Source organism: Podarcis raffonei, chromosome 13, assembly GCF_027172205.1.
Source record: "Podarcis raffonei isolate rPodRaf1 chromosome 13, rPodRaf1.pri, whole genome shotgun sequence".
Taxonomy (NCBI): Eukaryota; Metazoa; Chordata; class Lepidosauria; order Squamata; family Lacertidae; genus Podarcis; species Podarcis raffonei.
In genome coordinates this window covers 10,293,803-10,313,011 of record NC_070614.1, presented here as the reverse complement: position 1 = coordinate 10,313,011, position 19,209 = coordinate 10,293,803, and the positions used below count along the sequence as shown (strand labels likewise).

The window sequence follows — 19,209 nt, the reverse complement described above, 5'->3', positions numbered from 1 at the left end:
AAATTCAAACCCAAGTTTTGAGTTTCCATCCATTGCAACCATCAGTGTGAACATTAACCATGCCTTACACTTGCTTACAGAGGAAAGCAAGTTACTTTCTTACCAAAGGCAGCTGATGTATAACGGATGAGCATATATGTATATCTGTAGCTATGTTAAGTCTTTTGCAGCAAAACAGAACTTTGCAGCACCTTGAAGATTAACAGATCCATTGTAGAATAAGCCACCATGGACTAGAACAAGGCCTCGTTGTCTTTGATGACCTGCCATTCTTCCACCTGCAAACTGGCCACAATCACTTTGGGTGTCATCAGTAAAGCCAAACTGGTTTTTGCTCTCACACGCAATCAGTCCAGTTACCTAGAACGATAAGCCTAGGTCAGTGTTAAGGTGCTCTCCAGCTTCCTTAGGTCCAGGAAAGGTTTGCAGCAGGGATAAGGAACGTGTGACTTTTCGCATGCTGCTGGGGACTACAGATCCCACCATCTCTGACCACTGGCGATGGTGGCTGGGGCTGAGGGGAATCTGAACTGATCATCATCTGAAGACCAGAGGTTCCCATCCCTGGTTGAGAGCGCCATTCACTAAACACACCTCCATGACAAGACCCCAGCCTCCAGTCCTCTTTGTTATTTGCCATTTCCCTTCCCCTTCATTGCGTTCAAAGAAACAAAGCAGGAATGATGCTTCTCAGTTTCAGTATGGGTACATCAGAAGCGAATCCTCCTTTCAAAAGCAACGGAGGCCGACCAAGACAAGAAGGCCATGTAAAAGCTGCATGTTTGTACTGAGGGGTTTTCACACCACAGCAGATTCAGGCTGAGTTTGTTAATGCTGCTGACGCCACTATGCTTGTTTTTTTTATATGGTATTATTTCAAGTATATTGACTTGTTTAACGAGGGTCCCCGCCCCCATCCAGAGCATCTCTCTTCTTATAGATCTGGAATATTTGGACTTCACACTCTCCTATATAGTGGAACGATCTTCACCATCATCAGCAGGTCCCTTGACAAGTAGGAGGCACTCTGTGGTGAATTGGGTATTCACTTCACTTCCAGGGCAGCACAAAGTTATGTTCCTGTTACAGAACAGCAGCTTCAAGCACAGGTACAGTGGTACCTCGGGTTACATACGCTTCAGGTTACAGATGCTTCAGGTTACAGACTCCGCTAACCCAGAAATAGTACCTTGGGTTAAGAACTTTGCTTCATTTTTTATTTTTATTTTAATTGGGTCAAATCAGGCCACAACTTTATTGATGACAGATGCAATGGTCTTTGGAAAGGCATTGGGTATGGCCACATGACCTCCAGCCTGCCTGTTAGGGGTCAACCTGAGGTCAAGGCTTGCTTGGCAAGAACTTTGCTTCAGGATGAGAACAGAAATCGTGCTCCGGCGGCGCAGGAGGCCCCATTAGCTAAAGTGGTGCTTCAGGTTAAGAACAGTTTCAGGTTGAGAACGGAGCTCTGGAATGAATTAAGTACTTAACCCGAGGTACTACTGTACTGAGATTGTTCCTGTGCAACCGAGGCCCCGGACTGACACAGTCCCCTGACCGATCCTTCACCTTTACTCAAACCACCTCATCCCAGCTGGAACCTTGGGTAGCCACAATGGAATGTGGATCTCACGGCAGTATGTGCCGTTGTACTCATTTTGTCATGTTGTGCCAGGTCTCTTATTGATCAGGGAGGTCTAAGAAGATGGTTAACTGTGGACACAGATAAGGAGGCGATTTTGTTTTTTAAAAAGAGAGTTAATTATGCAAACTCCAGAGTGCACAGTGCAGTAAATACACTGAATGGTGCACTTCCAATGGGTTTTGGAGGCACACACATTTGCAACACTGCACAAAAATAGTGAATCCACTAGGGCAGCCTACATGACACACACAAGGCGCAAACACCTTCTATCTAAGCTCTCTTGCTTGTCTGGGCAGAGGGCTAACACAGGAAGTACTGCAGAATTCTCAGCACAAAGGAAAACTTTCATAATAAGAACTCAGTCCGATTTCTCCCACAAGGTAGGAAGCTATGTTGTTACATCGGGGTGAATATAGCAATTCATGGCCTAGAAGTCTGGCTCCCAGAGATCTGAGCAGAACGTCAGCTCTCAAGCTGCAGGGGCAGCGCAAGCGCCCAAAAAGGCACGATTTGAACCCTCTGGGCGAAGGGGCAACAACTGAAGGGATTGATATTATGGAGACACACTGCTCTCCACAAAATCTGACAGGCAATTCAGAGATGCACAGCTCTGCAACACCCGTAGCGTACCTGACACTTTGCAAAAGTCAAGTACAGGGGGCCACTCTGAGCAGAGATCAACCCATGACTCACCTTGAGCTGGTTAATGTTAGTTCAGCCTTGAAGCCAGTTGGACCACGGCTCGATGCTACAATAGGTGCCCTAAGCAGAACGTCACAATGAGCAGATTTCAGCGCCAGGAGCAGCAAAGATAAACTTGGTGATGTAGTACTAAGTATTAATACTGACAGGAGCAGAAGCTGGGGCCTTAACCGATGCCCTTTAGGCCACCAATATTTCTAGAGGAGAACGTGAGAGTGAATATTCAAGTTCAACTCAACATCATGACAGATTGCTGCTACCGAACAAAGTCCAAACAGGCGGAGGCCAGATGGGGCGCAAGACCAACGGAGCATCACGCAGAGACCCTGGTTGCTCGTACACACGGTGACTGCCGAGGATGAATTCAAAGTACCTATTACTTTTAATTTCTCAACATAGTAAAAGTTGTACATACGTTCAATGTGGCAAGGAAATATGAACAATCCAACAAAGCAGCCGATACAAAGAAACGCAGGCGAGGACTACTCTCGGGCTGCAGCTACAACGGCAGCTGTCGCAAGAGTCTGCCCTCCAGGGAAGACTAAGGTTTGCCCAGCTACAAATGACAATAACAAAGGCATCTGCAAAGGGCACAGGGAAGGTGAGCTTCCTGTGCTCTTAGGAGGCTGGCAGAGATTTCTTTAAAAATAAAAACAGCAACCAAGGGAAGGGAGAGGGGCCGATAAACGGCATTCACGCTGCCACTGTTTTTACATATCTAACACCACTCACAATACTACGGCACAAGAGGAATATAAAGACTAAGAGTAGATCTCAAGGGAAACTGAAGCACTCCTATTAGTTGGTGCCCCCTACCTGCTTGCTTGAAGACTAGAAAAGAGCAAAACCAAAGAATCCCAGCGGGATTCGTTCACGCAGCAAAGGGCCAAAACCTAGACACGCTTTCCTGGGGTTTCTTGAAGGTCAGAAAGGGCCCCTCCAGGAACAACCGCTAGGCTTGTTATATTCGGGTGGGAGAGAAGAAGAACAAAGACGGGGAAATTCTCCAGTCCTTCGGCACTCGCTCGGCTGTGCCAGTATTAGGCAAGCCGATTCTGCAGGGCCAAATGTCTATGCAGCGCTGCCCCAGCCCGAAATCCAGAGAACGCCCACTGCACTCCAGGGTTCCACTGGGTTTACCTGCCAGGCAAAAGGAGTGCTGTATCGAGAGGAGAGCTGCTTAAGTGCAGTACGTAATCCGGAATAGATTACTGTAGATTCAGAACAACGAATCAACGGGGGGGGGGGGGGCAGGAAGGAAAAACTCGACACAGTGGCATCAGAATCTGCATGATTGGACAGTGGGCATGGACAGCCATGTGAGATGAAAAGGGCACTCGATTCCCCCAAATGCATTTTTCAATGGGAAAACTGAACTGGTCCAGCAGAACTTGACGCTGCTCTCGACCAGTTCAAAGATACGCTACCTAGAAGGGAAGAGTTCCTCCCGGCTGCTACAGAACAGGGTCATTCAGGACTGCTGGCACAGGGATGGTTGCCTGGAGCAGGTTGGCCGCTATCCTGTTCCCACCCACGCAGGAAGAGAAGCTCTGCCCCATACCTTTTGGGTGTCAAGAGATGAGGGTGGGTGGGGGGCAAATCCCGAGACCCAAATAAAAACCAACCAGAAAAAGCTAGGAGAGTTTCTTTAGATTTTTTTTTTTAACTAAAAGTGTGGTGAGGACTGTTTCCAGCCAGATTCCCCATCTTGATAGTCACATAAACTGAGGCAAAAGGGTTGCCTTGAGCCTAATGAACAGTTCATGAGTTCAGATTGTCGACAGCTCAGTAGAGGGTCTCGGCGTTGCTGCTCCGGGGTCGCTTGATCTTCTCAATGTTCTTTAGGATCATGTCGTGGAGAGTCACCTGGCGGGAGAGGAGACAGGGGCTGGTTTCTTCTTGGCTCAGGGAGGATCTGGCTTGCAAACAATTTTTTTGCACACACACACCCCCCCCCAGGCAAAAAAGGCAAAGCTTGCTATTGCCTAGACAAGTGATGCCACACCACATACTCCAGGAAGAAGGGGCCCATCTACCCTAAGAGGCCTCGGCAATCACCGTATTTTTCGCTCTATAAGACGCACCTGACCATAAGACGCACCTAGTTTTTGGAGGAGGAAAACAAGAAAAGCCAGCAAGAGCCACAGAAACGCTCACTCGGTGTGGCTCTTTAAAGATAGAGAGGCTCTGCTCAGCTGTTTCTTGACTGTAATTCAAGTAAAGGGAATGTTTGCGAGCAGCGGGCAGGCTGTTCGCTGAGAGAGGGGAGGAAGAGGACTGAGAGGGAAAAATGTGGCATTAGCAATGCTTTGGATGGAAACAAAGATGGTATTTTACATGAAGATAGCGAAGAAAGTGATGTCAGTGATTGTGAGCAACTGAGCTTCATAAATTCTGACTCTAGCAGTGATGAGTTCTTGGGATTCACAGAAGACTAGAAGAGTACTCAAACCTTAAAGTCTCTCTTCATTTGTTAATGACAGTGATGATGGTTCTTAATGCCATTGTAGACTGCTGTTTACTTTACATTGTAATACGATTTTGTAATATGATTCTGATATACCGGTTGTTTATTAAGTACAGTAGCTTATACAACATTTGTTTCAGAATATTTTTTTCTTGTTTTCCTCCTCTAAAAACTAGGTGCGTCCTATGGTCGGGCGAGTCCTATAGAGCGAAAAATACAGTAATTATCTACTTGCACCTTGACGTGCTTTCGAACTGCTAGGTTGGCAGGAGCAGGGACCGAGCAACAGGAGCTCACCCCGTCGCGGGGATTCGAACCGCCGATCTTCTGATCGGCAAGTCCTAGGCTCTGTGGTTTAACCCACAGTGCCACCCGCGTCCCATCTACCCTAAGAGGCCTCAGCAATTAATAACTGGTTGAGAGACCAGCCCTCTGCAAAACTGACTCAACTGTTACAAGCCCCAGCCCCCCACCCTCAAGCACCTAAATAGGGTAAAAGCCTCAGCGCCTAGGGCTTGCCGATCGAAAGGTCGGCGGTTCGAATCCCCGTGGCGGGGTGCGCTCCCGCTGCTCGGTCCCAGCACCTGCCAACCTAGCAGTTCGAAAGCACCCCCAGGTGCAAGTAGACAAATAGGGACCGCTTACTGGCGGGAAGGTAAACGGCGTTTCCGTGTGCGGCTCTGGCTCGCCAGATGCAGCTTTGTCACGCTGGCCACGTGACCCGGAAGTGTCTCCGGACAGCGCTGGCCCCTGGCCTCTTAAGTGAGATGGGCGCACAACCCCAGAGTCTGTCAAGACTGGCCCGTACGGGCAGGGGTACCTTTACTTTACCTTACAGGGAGGTGTTATGAATCGTCTTCAAAACTGGACTTACATATTGATTTCTGAGCTCCGAAATGATGAGCCGCAGGCTGATGTATTCCTTCTCATCCATCTCGGTCACCGTGCGACGGTAATCCTCCTGCAGAGACAGTTATTTAGCCAGAATTGCTTTGCACTAAGTGGACTTGCTGCCTCATTCCATCTCCCAGCCGAGAGTCACCTGCAAATCGGCCATTTTCTCGGGGTCTTCTCAGTCACTACCATCAGTATACCTAGACTCCAACCCCAACCCAAAAGGATGTTGACAATCAAGAACTGGTCGGAAGAGACAACAGGCCTATGCAAAACCCACAGAAACAGAAGCCGAGGCCGACGTGCTCCAGAATTTAATTCAAAGCAGACCCTCATGACAACATTATTTCCCAAGGGTTCAGCCTGGAAGCCTTTTAGCCACATTATTAAAAGTTCGTAATGAGAAACTCAGCTATCACCTTAATACCTGCACTTACCACATGGGGATATTTAGCTATTTTAGAAACCAGCTTTGCCCGTGTGATGTAGTATCTGAAATGGAAGCAAGAGAGGTGGTTCAACGGTTGGCAAGGGGGTGCCCAAACAGCATACACTACAGAGGGACAGACCCCTCTGCAACAAAAGCCAGCCTTTGAAGGCACTCTGCACCAAGCCGTGAAAAGGCACCCACCTAGAGATCTGGTCCAAATATGAAGCTGCTTCACTCTCCACAGTTCGGAGCTCCGCCACAGTCTCTTCCTGCAAACGAAGGGGCCAACGAAGAAACATTTGAGAGAATTTTCAGGTGCACTTATACCTGGACGTAGCCGACCAATATCTTAACAGGTCATGCTGGTGAGTCTCTGCCATGAACTGGAGGCCTGAGCCCCAACAAGGCAGAAAGAGTCACCCAACCAGCCTTGGCCAAAAATGTTAGAAACTCAGATATATAAGCTAGGTGCCAAATGGCTCCTTAAACCAAGGTTACAGTCACCAAAACAGAATTGCCTAGTTCAGGGGTCAGCAAACTTTTCCAGCAGGGGGCCGGTCCACTGTCCCTCAGACCTTGTGGGGGGCCGGACTATATTTTGAAAAGGAAAAAAAAAAGAACGAATTCCTACGCCCCACAAATAACCTAGAGATGCATTTTAAGTACAGTGGTACCTCGGGTTACGTACACTTCAGGTTGCAGACGCTTCAGGTTACAGACTCCGCTAACCCAGAAATAGTACCTCGGGTTAAGAATATTGCTTCAGGATGAGAACAGAAATCGTGCTCCGGCGGCAGCTGGAGGCCCCATTAGCTAAAGTGGTGCTTCAGGTTAAGAACAGTTTTAGGTGAAGAACGGAGCTCTGGAACGAATTAAGTTCTTAACCCGAGGTACCACTGTAAAAGGACACATTCTACTCATGTAAAAACACGCTGATTCCTGGACCGTCCGCGGGCCGGATTTAGAAGGCGATTGGGCCAGATCTGGCCCCCGGGCCTTAGTTTGCCTGCCCGTGGTTTAGTCGCCATTTTTGGGTAAGATGGCTCTAAAGTCTTATTTTTCAAATGATGGACTGACTGTGACTGCTAAATGTTTGGCTAGTTCAGGTAACAACCTTGAGCTAGGTTAAGGATGTTGAGAACTTAAAGAAGAAAAGTGACTTGATCCAGAGGCAGTCCAAATATATATTGCCCTTTTCCGACCGCTTTTTCTTAATGGTGACTGCTCCTGCTCAGAAAAAGCATTTTGGTTCCTGAAATTCTGATCGTGCTCGCCACCCCAGAAAGGGACAGTTCCTCAGGATTCTGCCCCCGCCCCCCCAACTGCTGAACTACCTGAATAGAAACGCCAAAGTTGTTGCCGTCCTCTATCCTGGGAATCAGCAGCTGCACCCACATTTTGACCTGCAGGGCAGAATATGTCATATTAAATAGGTGCCACTACTTTGAAAACAGCTGGCAGAGTGTTCTACATGCAGCATCTGAGCCAGGCAGTTCAGGCTGAGACAGAGGCCAGAGCTCAGGGATGATGGGAGTTGTAGTCCAACAACATCTGGGGACCCACAGGTTGAGAACCGCTGCCTTAAGGAGTCTCAAAGCGGTTAACATTCTCCTTTCCCTTCTTCCCCCACAACAAACACTCTGTGAGGTGAGTGGGGCTGAGAGACTTCAGAGAAGGTCACCCAGCAGCTGCATGTGGAGGAGCGGGGAATCGAACCCAGTTCCCCAGATTATGAGTCCACTGCTCGTAACCACTACACCATGCTGGGATCAGAGAAGGATTTAGTCACACAAGGCATCAGTTTGTCATCTGAAGTCTAGCCACCTCAGCAAACTTCATACTGTACAAGGTATGCCACAGTAACATGCAAGCAGAGGCCAGATCTGCGACCCCACATCCTTGCTGATATGCACAATTAGCCACCTTGTTCTCTCTGACGAGCTAACCGGAAGAAAGCACGTTTGATTTTATCCCTGCTGTTCGGAGCACCACCACAGGAAACGGATCTGAAAAGCGTCTGAGGCCAAAGAGGAAGGAAAAGGCAGCCCAGCACTCACCGTGTTGCATTTCTCAATGAGCAGCCGGATCTCGGGTTTCACCTTCTCAATGATGTCCACCAGCTGCTGGTTACTTTTCAGCATCCCATTAGGCATGACAAAGACTTTGGTACCTGGTGCCACGAGAAAAGAGTTGCCACTTATGCCATGGAGGAGGAGTGTGAGCATGGGTGCGCATGCATGTGCTTGCAGCTCAGCAGGTCAGGAAGGGCCATAAGCTCGGTGGTAGAGCAACAGCTTTGCAAGCAGAAATTCCTAGGTTGAACCCCTGGCATCTCCAGGTAAGGCTGTAAGAGATGCCTGTCTGCAACCCTGGAGAGCTGCTGTAGGCAATACTGAGCAAGATGGACCAATGGTCTGGCTCAGTGTACGGCAGCTTCCTATGAAGCCCATGGGGTTTTACGCAGGCAGAGTGTTTACCCACTGTGGATCAGTCTATTCCCACTTCTAAGGTCCATAAATAGCAACACCCTAGTGGTCCTGGAGCTGGACCATAAAGAAGGCTGATCGCCGAAGAATTGATGCCTTTGAATTATGGTGCTGGAGGAGACTCTTGAGAGTCCCATGGACTGCAAGAAGATCAAACCGATCCATTCTGAAGGAAATCAGCCCTGAGTGCTCACTGGAAGGACAGATCCTGAAGCTGAGGCTCCAAGACTTTGGCCACCTCATGAGAAGAGAAGACTCCCTGGAAAAGACCCTGATGCTGGGAAAGATGGAGGGCACAAGGAGAAGGGGACGACAGAGGATGAGATGGTTGTGCAGTGTTCTCAAAGCTACCAGCATGAGTTTGACCAAACTGCAGGAGGCAGTGGAAGACAGGCGTGCCTGGTGTGCTCTGGTCCATGGGGTCACGAAGAGTCGGACACGACTAAACGACTAAACAACATCAACAACAACAAGTGGTCCCAGGCCCTAAGGAAGTTAGATTAGCTTCAACCAGAGCCAGGGCCTTTTCAACACTGGCTTCGCCCTGGTGGAACGCTCTGTCTCATGAGACCAGGGCCCTGCAGGATCTGATTTCTTTCTGCAGGGCCTGTAAGACAGAGTTGTTCTGCCTGGCTTGGAGCCAATTTGATTCCCTCCCCCTCTTTCTTTTTCCTTTCTCCTCCTGTGATGAGGCTGTATTTTAATATTTCAATATTTTAATGTTGTATCTTAATCTTGTTTTTAAGTTGTATTCATTCAGCTCATTTTTATTACTGCTTGTTAGCTGCCCTGAGCCCGGCCTTGGCTGGGGAGGGCAGGGTATAAATAAAAATTTATTATTATTATTATTATTATTATTAAGTAAGTGTTTTAAACACATTAACTCAGGAACCAAACACATTAACTCAGGACAAAAACTTTAAAAAAGAATGGGGAAAAATTGTAATTTATCTAAGAGACCACTGCAAGCAGATGGACACATGAGCAGGATTTGAAACCCACTTGTAATGTAACCAATACTATGGATAATATGGATTGATTTAAATTATAGAATATGGAATAATATGCAGTTGTAAATGTTGACAATAGGACCCATGGAGTGGATGGGGGGAAAAGTCTCGATATTCAGAGTAATCTCTATATATGGATATGCATTTGGAATGTTATAAATTTATATTTGTAAAATCAAATTAAAATGATTTCAAAAGAACAACAACACACCACCAACAACACATTAATATAGGAGGTAACAACCATATATCTTTAAAAAGTTGTGCAGTAGGGAATTTCAGCAGGTGCAATTTATCATCACAGCACTGCAAGATCTGAAAAGTTGCACCTGCTCAAATGTCCTCTTCCACAAACCTATTAAAATTAGCTGGTGCATAGATATTATTGATTTCGACCATTTAATGACATAGGAATTGAATTCCAGTGATTTTTTGGGGGGAGGGGGGACTCTCTTTTTAGATAATTTCAAAAATAGTGGCTTTGGGCTCTCAAACCTGGGATCCCTACGCTCCATTTCTGTTCTTTGAAACTTCATGTTGTGAATTAGAAGACTGAAAGCGTAAACCAGGCCACAAATAATGCAACTGTGGTTTTCCCAATTAACTGCAAATGAATTTCAACCATACAGGAGGTCTGGGAACACTATGCACAACATCTTGGCAGTACAGTGGTACCTTGGTTCTCAAATGCCTTGGTTCTCAAACAAAAGTAAGTGTTCCGGTTTTCGAACGTTTTTCAGAAGCTGAACATCTGATGCGGTTGTCAGCTATTGTTTCCGGGGCACCTGCACCAATCAGAAGCTGCACCTGGGATTTCGAACATTTCGGAAGTCAAACAGATTAAGTTTGGCACTTTTGTTTTTGCTATTTATTTTGTGTTTTTGTTTTTGAGGCTTTTTCGGTTAATTTGTTTTTGTGACTGTGTGGAACCCAGTTCAGCTACTGATTGATTGATTGTGTGACTGCGGAAATGGATAAAAGCAATGACTATCATCAGTGCAGGTAAGAAAAAATAATAATTTTAATTTTTATCATCTACAACACTGTCTTATTTATTTTATACTACAGTACATTGATTACTGCTTTCATTTTATGGATCAATTGTTTCATTAGATAGTAAAATTCATGTTAAATTGCTGTTTTACGGGTTGTTTTTTAAAGTCTGGAAACGATTAATGCGTTTTGCATTACTTTCTATGGGAAAGTGTGCTTCAGTTTTGGAATACTTTGGTTTTGGAATGGACTTCTGGAACGGATTAATTTTGAGAACCAAAGGTACCACTGTAATATTGAAACCACATAAGGATCCAGCCGTCCTGCAGTAAAGTAGTGAAAAGCTGGAGTATTTCAAGGGATCATTTCAAATTCCTAGGAGTCAATTGTGTATGAAGCAGCTGCATCAGGGACAAATTTATGGTCAAGGTGCAGACCACAATTACATCAATGAATTAATACTTCAATTCCTTGGCACCAATATAAAAGTTTAAGGTTTCTGGACTTTCCCAACCCCGTATGCTCAGAGCGTTCACTCAATCGGACAAGTTTCATAAGACAAACACAAGCTCCCAAACCAGCATTGACAGCAATCAGATGCCATGAATTTAGCAGTAGAGGTTTAGGAACTCACCCTGGAAGGTCTCATCACAGTCTTCCAGCTTTCTCTTCTTCATATTGGGCTGAAAAAACAAGGAGGTTTTTTTTTTTTACAGAAAAAAAGCAAATATGTACAAAATTATTTGCCCCGGGGGGGGGATGTATTGTATCAAATCATATACAAAGTAAAATCTAAAGAAGTGTGTTTATCCAAATAACTAAAACTGCAGGAAAAGAAAAATGGGTAGAGGAAATTACAAAAGGAGGGTATGGAAAAAGAAAGGGCCAAAAGAAGGCCAAGAGGAAGAGAAAATAATAGGTGTATTTGGTGTAAGTATATACCATTTGCATCCTTAACTAATTAAATAAGGGTTTAATTGAACGTATAAGAATCCTGCTCCTGACTTGCCATCTCAGTCAAACAAGAGAAAATGAAACACAAGTCCCTACGTTGTCTTGAAATTCCAATGATTTATAAATAGAACTTCAACTTTTGAGAAATCTGTCAGGTGCATGGCTTTCTTTGCTTCTTCTGTAGAAGGTTAACTCATGCCATAAGGGCAGGAAAGTCTATTCTGCATACACAGTATATGGAGAGGAAGACATGGGTCCTGACACAAGCAACTATCTGCTTTTGCTTCTAGTTCCCAGACAGCTTTCTCTCTGTCCAGACCCTCTCAGTAAATGTGAGCATTATGCAGTTTTGATCAACATCTCAAATATTAAACCCAGGTAAAGTGAACCGCCTTACCCCATCCAGTCCATCATGACTGTTTGTGAGCAGGATTGGGTCTGGAACAGGAAGGTTCATATCTGAGTGGATTTGGGTGAGATCGTGAATGTTCAGAATGGGATCCTAGGAAAGGAGAATAGCAGAAGCATAATGTTAAATTGCTTAACACATTGCCAAACAGAACCAACCAAACTTGAATCCAACACCAAACCCACCCTGAGACCCCCCCCCAGGTATAGGACGGTATATTATAATAATAACAATAACAATAATAATAATAATAATTCAGTCTGCTATAGTCAAGAGCCACTCACTGGATAAGAAAAACCAGGTGAGAGGCACTGGGCTTGCAACTCTTACCTTAAGGAACGCATCAAGTTCTAAAAGCTTCTTTGGGAAAAAACTTGCCACCAGATCCTCAGCCTGAAGGACAAAGAACAGCCAGCTGTGATGCATGATTTAATACCGAGATTATTTGCAAATGGGCAGATCAGAAATTAGCCCCAAATTAACCCTCTGTATGAACCATTAGAACCAGTTCCAAAGGCAAAAGCCATGAGCCTTGGATACTGCAGGGGCCAGAACAGAGCTACAGACAAGCTCTCTAACTGACTAGCTGAAGTTCTCTTAAGCGTCATCGAAGGGTCTCCAGCAAGATGTTCCAGCAACAGAAACACCCAGACCCTTAAGCATTAAGGGCAGGTGGCGGGAAGGAATCGCGACACTTACTTCACCTGTGATCCGCTCCCTGAAAGAGTCTACCTGCAGGAGGGAAAAGAAGCAGTTTAGAACAGAGTCCAAACTGGGTGAAACAGAGCGACCCAAGCATACACAGAGCTGTGTTCTGTACAGTAGCACAATATTCTCATAGAATCAAAGAACTGTAGAGCTGGAAACGATGTCCGAGGGTCATCTAGTCCAAAGCCTTGCAATGCAGCATTATGCAGGGGGCCCATATGGGGATCAAACCCACTGTGGGCCTCAGGGGTCCACAATTTGCTTAGAATCAACAACCCAGAGCACAAAAAGTTATGTACCACCGAAAAGCATTCTTCTGAAATCATTTAGCCGTGTTCCAAGTTTTTTACAGACCCCGCTGATTCTGGGGATTATGGAGTTGGAAGAATCTTTACTTCCTGGCCATCTAGAAGTTTGGTGCTGCCACTAGAGATTCCACAATCTCTTTTCCTATCCTGCACCAACCCATACTTTAGCTTCTTTTTCTAACTCAGCACAGTATTGCTGCTAACAGTCACAGCATAAGGCCAGAGCGACAAGTTCCCAAGTGGGTGTTTTTAGCCCATATGCATATAAACAGATGAAGCTGGCCATACTAAGTCAGATCACTGGTCCTTGTCGCAGCTAGATGGCGTGCCTGGATTTGTTTGAATGGGACATGCCTATGCCTTCGGTCTTCCCCACTTTCAGCACGCCCTGCCTGGCATGCAGCCCCCACAAGACTACCCACAAGAGAACGCAGCCTTGCCATCTCCAGCAAGTGGCTAAAATTACCTGCCTTCTCCATCCTTCCATGTTTTTATCTGAGTTGTACATACGCAATGCCTACAGAATATGTCTCATGCCTGGGGAGCAGTAGTCTAAGCCTGCAGCAAATGGATTGTCTCATATAGCTGAAAAGCTGAACAACTGACATAGCTAATTCTTGCAAAGATGGCTCCATTAAGCTATGCCAGTACTGGAGCTCTCTTCTATACATATCCCTCTGATGCCGATAAATCGTCCATAATCGGTTTGAAGCCCACATTGCGGTAATGGTTTCTTAACATTTGACACTGCGATATATCACAATTGGTCTGTGAGCTATGTAAAAAATTGTGACGTGGGGAAAACTGTGAGGTTTTCTTCTCTCATGTTTCTTGCCACCCCTGTTGCTCTGTACAGGTGTAACAATATGTTAAAAGCAAGTAAAAATGGGTCAGTTCTGCAACCCTAAGTAGTGGCAGTTGCCGGGACATTACCCTACATTGTTTCATCCTTGTTTCAGACATCGTAATATATCGGTACGCAGCGGTACCTCAGTTCTTGAACATAATCTGTTCCGGAAGACGGTTCGAGTTCCGAAACACTCGAAAACCGAGGCGCAAAGGGCGGCCTGCAAATTTCATTGAGAAAATTGAGAAACACACAGTGAAAGCCGTTCAACTTCCAAGCACAGCTGTCAACTTTCCCCTTTTTTTAAAGGGAAATTCCCTTATTCCGATAGGATTCCTTGCAAGAAAAGGGAAAAGTTGACAGCTATGCTTCCAAGGCGTGTTCGAAAATGGAAGCATTTACTTCCGGGTTTTAGGCGTTCTGAGTTCTGAAATGTTCATCAACGGAGACGTTTGAGAACTGAGGTACCACTGTATTGTGATGTTTATCTGGTGATATATCACGATGTTGAAAACCAGACAATGCTCAGTCCTACCTCTGATCAACCATTAGATCTGTTGATGTGTCAGTATAAGAAGGTACAGCAGATGAGGTGAGCCATCTCCTATGTTCCCTTCAAAACAGCCTTCAAATTATAGCAGTCTACTCTACTTCTTTATGCTATCATATGGGTCAGCCAATGTTATTTTTCCTCCACACACATGCTTCCCCTGGATCTAGGCCTCACCTACAGCAAATATGCATTAAAAACAACAACCATCACTGCCTCAAAGTAGATGTTATCAGAAATGGATAGATTCAGCCTCAAGGCTGTAGCACAGTTTTGTTTTTTCTCCAAAGAATATAAATCCCTTTTACTTAAGAAGAGCACATAAAGCGTCACGAGAAGCAATACTTTGCCTCCTACATGTGGGTTGCAAAGTCATATATTTGCATAGCAAGGCTTGCATCATATTTCCACATGGTCTGTTACTTAGACAGAAAGCAGCCCTCGCTCTCGGGATTACTTGGAGCCACCAATTTTGCGGCACTCACTGTTCCCCATCACGTGTCTTTTTTCAGTGGACAAGAACATGTTTTTACTCAAGGCGGCTTTGGGGCAAGTTAGGCATCCTGTTTTAACACTGCACTGGGTGTAAATATTTTACTGCTGACTCTTGCTAGTTTCACGATTGCTTTAATGTTTTACCATTCTGTAGTTGAAGATCTTTGTATTTGGGTTTTCATGATAAATAGAAAAAATCTGTGAAACTGATAGATTATTTGCTAGAAGGAGATAAATGGAACAAGAGTTGCTCCCCCTTTCTCCCTCCTCACAATTCTAAAACCCTCCTGTTAATGAGTCTGCCAAAACAGGACAACTTTTCCCCTCATACCTGTCACTCTTCATCCTATTTAGGGAAAGGATTTGAGGCTCCTTCCTCTGAAACAGCTCAAGGGATGTGACAACCATACTTGCCTCTGCTGATGCAAATATTCCCTGACAGCAGAGGGAAATGTGCCACCCTTTGCTCAGGTAGGTTGGGATGGTAGTGGCAGCCAGCAGAAATCCACCAACTACTTTTGTGCAAGAATATAGGGTCTAGCAGAGATGTTCCTACTCTTCCAACACTCTTTTTTGCCCATGATCTGTTAGTAATAACAGAGATCGAGTGAAGAGTAGGGGAGAATCAGTTTTGCTTCTCCATTTTCTTCTGTTTCATCTCCTGCTTTTAAAAAATAATACACAACACTATCTTGATTTCAAATATTAAGAGTGTACGGGGGGGGGGCAAAGGGACTCAAGAGGGTCCAGGGAAAGACAGATTTCCCATCCCTGCCCCCCGCATGGATGGCTTTTTATTACAATCCAATGTAGGAGATCAGAGCATGATGATCACTTGCAGGATCAGAAAGCAAAACAGACACACCTCCAAATACTCAGTACAGGTGCCCTCTTCCAGGAATAGCCAGCTGCCATCCTTGAGGCCACCAGAAAAAGAGGGGGCAGCACTCTTGATACCTCTGCCCCCCAAAAATTATGCTTGGCCGCAGCTTTGCCTCCGCACCATCCTGCTCTAACTGCCAACTGCCGTTACTGATGTCAGAGGGGGAGGAAGCAGCAGTTTCTCCATTATGTTTAGACCCAGCTCCATGACCTGTTGAATTAAAAGCTGTTGAGCTTTATAATTAAGAACTAGTGCATGAGTTTGCTTCTTTACCTTCACCCCTCCCAATCTTGTGTTGTGTTTAAGTTGAAAGCCTGCAGGCAAGGCCTGTTTCCCCCCCCTGATCTTTGCAAGTTACTCTGGAAGATTTATTGTCAGCTGAAGACCAAGGTATAAATGCATTAAATAAAATAAGCAGGAGAGAATTTAACAGCTACCTAGGTGAATGGGCAAACTCATTTTTAAAATGGGAAGCTCTCCCAAACACAAAGAAGCAAAAAAGGACCACACAAGATCCAGACCTATTATAAGAAAGTCTGCACTTTAAACTACAAGAAAGCCTATTACCGCAACAGAAAATTGACAGGTGAATAGTAATACATATATAAAATGCAACGGAGCCTGCACTATTTCCTACATGCTACCAGTCTGAAACTTAACTTTAAGGCTGGGTAAAAGAGAAGAAAATAGAGAAAATTGATAGGCTATTGATTCAGGACAAGAAATGGTTCTTAATTTTTTTGTAAAAAAATATTTTCTTTTAAAAAACTGTTTAAAATAGCTGGGGTTCAAATGAAATCTAAGTGGAACATAACCATTAAAAATACCCATGAAACTGGATCAAGTACGAGCTATCAAACTGATCTGAGCTAAAGCCTGATTTTCTATTATTATACATGAAAAATGAATCCTGAGGAACACTATGTGACCTCTTAAGTCAAACATTATAAATATTGCACGATATGCCATGCGCTGTATATATTATTGTTCAAATGTTGAATTAGCATGCTGTCAAGTGGCACAGCCATCTACTTTCTATCTCAAGGAAAAGCCCTATTCTGCCCAGTCGCTACATGACAACTCACAGTTCTGAGTACAGTACTGAGCTTCCGAAACATAGCCTTGCTTAGCATTGCTTAACTTCACACAGAAATCCTTAATTTGGCAATTACTCTTCTAGGCTGATAAAATCTAGCCAGGGCAAAAGTCATATTGGGTGAATGATCTGAGGTGTATAGCACGTTCCTGGACGATATAATAAATTTAGATGCAAACAGGTCTGCTTTACCAGCCAGAATGCATTGCTTGCTTGGGAAATATACGAGCTACTATAAACTTGGAAGTTTGACTTAAATGGAGACTTTTCCCTCAAATCCCTTTGATCTGAATAAACCCACCCTCTGCAGGGCAGGTAAAAAACAGTAACATCCAAGCAGCCTAAAGAAGCCACCATTGCAGGATGCAGCAACGGCAGGTGCCCTTGGCCTGTCAGAGTCAAGCAGAGCGCATCCCCTGTGGCCAGAGGCAGTGTAGTTCCAATGATCAGCAGCTTGGGCAGAAAAGATGCACCATCGGTAGAACACGACTCTAATAATAATACAGTGGTACCTCGGGTCACAGACGCTTCAGGTTACAGACTCCGCTAACCCAGAAGTAGTACCTCGGGTTAAGAACTTTGCTTCAGGATGAGAACAGAAATAGTGCTCCGGCGGCGCCGCAGCAGCAGCGGGAGGCCCCATTAGCTAAAAGTGGTGCTTCAGGTTAAGAACAGTTTCAGGTTAAGAACGGACCTCCGGAATGAATTAATTTCTTAACCTGAGGTACCACTGTAATAATAATTTGATATCATCATCAACCTTTATTACAGTCCAGAGACCCAACAAGTAATAATAATTTATCTATACCCGTCCATCTGTCTGGGTTTCCCCAGCCACTCTTAATCCCAAGGTTCGAGGGCCACGTTGGGTGAAATATCACTGCATTTCAGGGGGGCTGGCCTAGATGACCCCCCCCCAGGTCCCTTAAAGGTAAAGGGACCCCTGACCATTAGGTCCAGTTGTGGCCGACTCTGGGGTTGCGGCACTCATCTCGCTTTACTGGCTTAGGGAGCCGGCATACAGCTTCCAGGTCATGTGACCAGCATGACAAAGCCGCTTCTGGCGAACCAGAGCAGCGCACGGAAACGCCGTTTACCTTCCCGCCAGAGCGGTACCTATTTATCTACTTGCACTTTGACGTGCTTTCAAACTGCTAGGTGGGCAGGAGCGGGGACCGAGCAACAGGAGCTCACCCCGTCGCGGGGATTCGAACTGCCGCCCTTCTGATCGGCAACCCCCGAGTCCCCCCGGGATCCCTTGCAACCGTGCAATAAGACTCCGTGTGATCATGCCAACTTCCCAAGAGGCAGGGATACAATCCGGAAATCTTAAGGCAGGCGGCTAAGGGTTCCTACCGCCTCCCTCTTTAAATGGCAAGGTGGTGAGCCAGGCCCGTTGTGTCTTGGCTAAGCGGGGTGCGGGGGGTGACGGGCCCGGGGCAGAAGCCCCCCCCTCCCAAGGGCGCTGGGCCAGGAGGGCCTCAGCCCTCCATGGCAACCGGCCCGCTCTCCCCGTCAGCGGAGAGGAGCCGCGGCCGAAGCGCCCCGGGGAAAAACCCTCCCGCCTCCTTCCGGAGGCCGGCGCTCTGCACATGCTCCGGGGCACGCTCGCCCCGCGGAGCGACTTAGCCGCTCTCGCCTCCTTCCCGCCCCTCAGAGGCCCCGCTTCCCTCCGTACCTTGATCTTAACTTCCGGATCCACCTTGAGCAGGGAGGCCATGGCAGGGCGGGGGAACCGCTATCCCTCGAGCCGGGTCCGTCTCGTTTTCGTTCCGCGAACGCGCCGCCGCCGCCGCCACCCGAGCAAACCACCACCGGCTTCTTGGCCGCGGCCGGAAATGACGGCATAACGCCTCGCCGACGCCGCTTAGCCAACCGCCGCGCGCGCATCCAGCTTCCCACGTGATTCTCCCCCCCCCCAACCCGCACGCCGCTCGTGTCTTTTGTCTTCCGCTCTCCCGCCTCATCCGGGGCAATTGACGCACGAGCTGGAGAAGCAGCTTCCGGGCGGCGTGGGCGGAGCCTGACAGGAGTTACGAAGAAACGGGAATGAGCGCGCGGGGAAACTGATCCAGTGATAAATGGTTCCGGCGTGATTAAAAGCTAATACTGTAATAATAATAATAATAATAATAATATAGTAATATATCAGATAATAGTAATAATAATAATAATATAGTAATATATCAGATAATAGTAATAATAATAGTAATAATAATAATAATAATAATATTAAAATGTTAAAATATAATAATAATCTTTGGGTGGTCCTTTGGGGACTCTGGATTTCTGCCCCAAAAGTCCTGCTCCAATAGCACTGCTGAACATGAAT

General features: G+C 46.0%; 1 protein-coding gene across 1 annotated transcript; it reads right to left on the bottom strand.

Annotated features, from left to right (window-relative positions):
* Positions 1-2,706: 2,706 nt before the first annotated feature.
* On the bottom strand, positions 2,707-18,781 carry PSME3 (proteasome activator subunit 3). Its single transcript, XM_053361952.1, has 11 exons — positions 18,556-18,781; positions 12,690-12,722; positions 12,321-12,383; positions 11,979-12,083; positions 11,262-11,310; positions 8,196-8,308; positions 7,473-7,541; positions 6,340-6,407; positions 6,146-6,200; positions 5,689-5,775; positions 2,707-4,213 (listed from the first exon to the last, which is right to left on the bottom strand). Exons 1-11 carry the CDS (start codon positions 18,595-18,597, stop codon positions 4,133-4,135), a joined length of 765 nt encoding a protein of 254 aa, XP_053217927.1. The 5' UTR covers positions 18,598-18,781; the 3' UTR covers positions 2,707-4,132.
* Between the last annotated feature and the right edge of the window lie 428 nt (positions 18,782-19,209).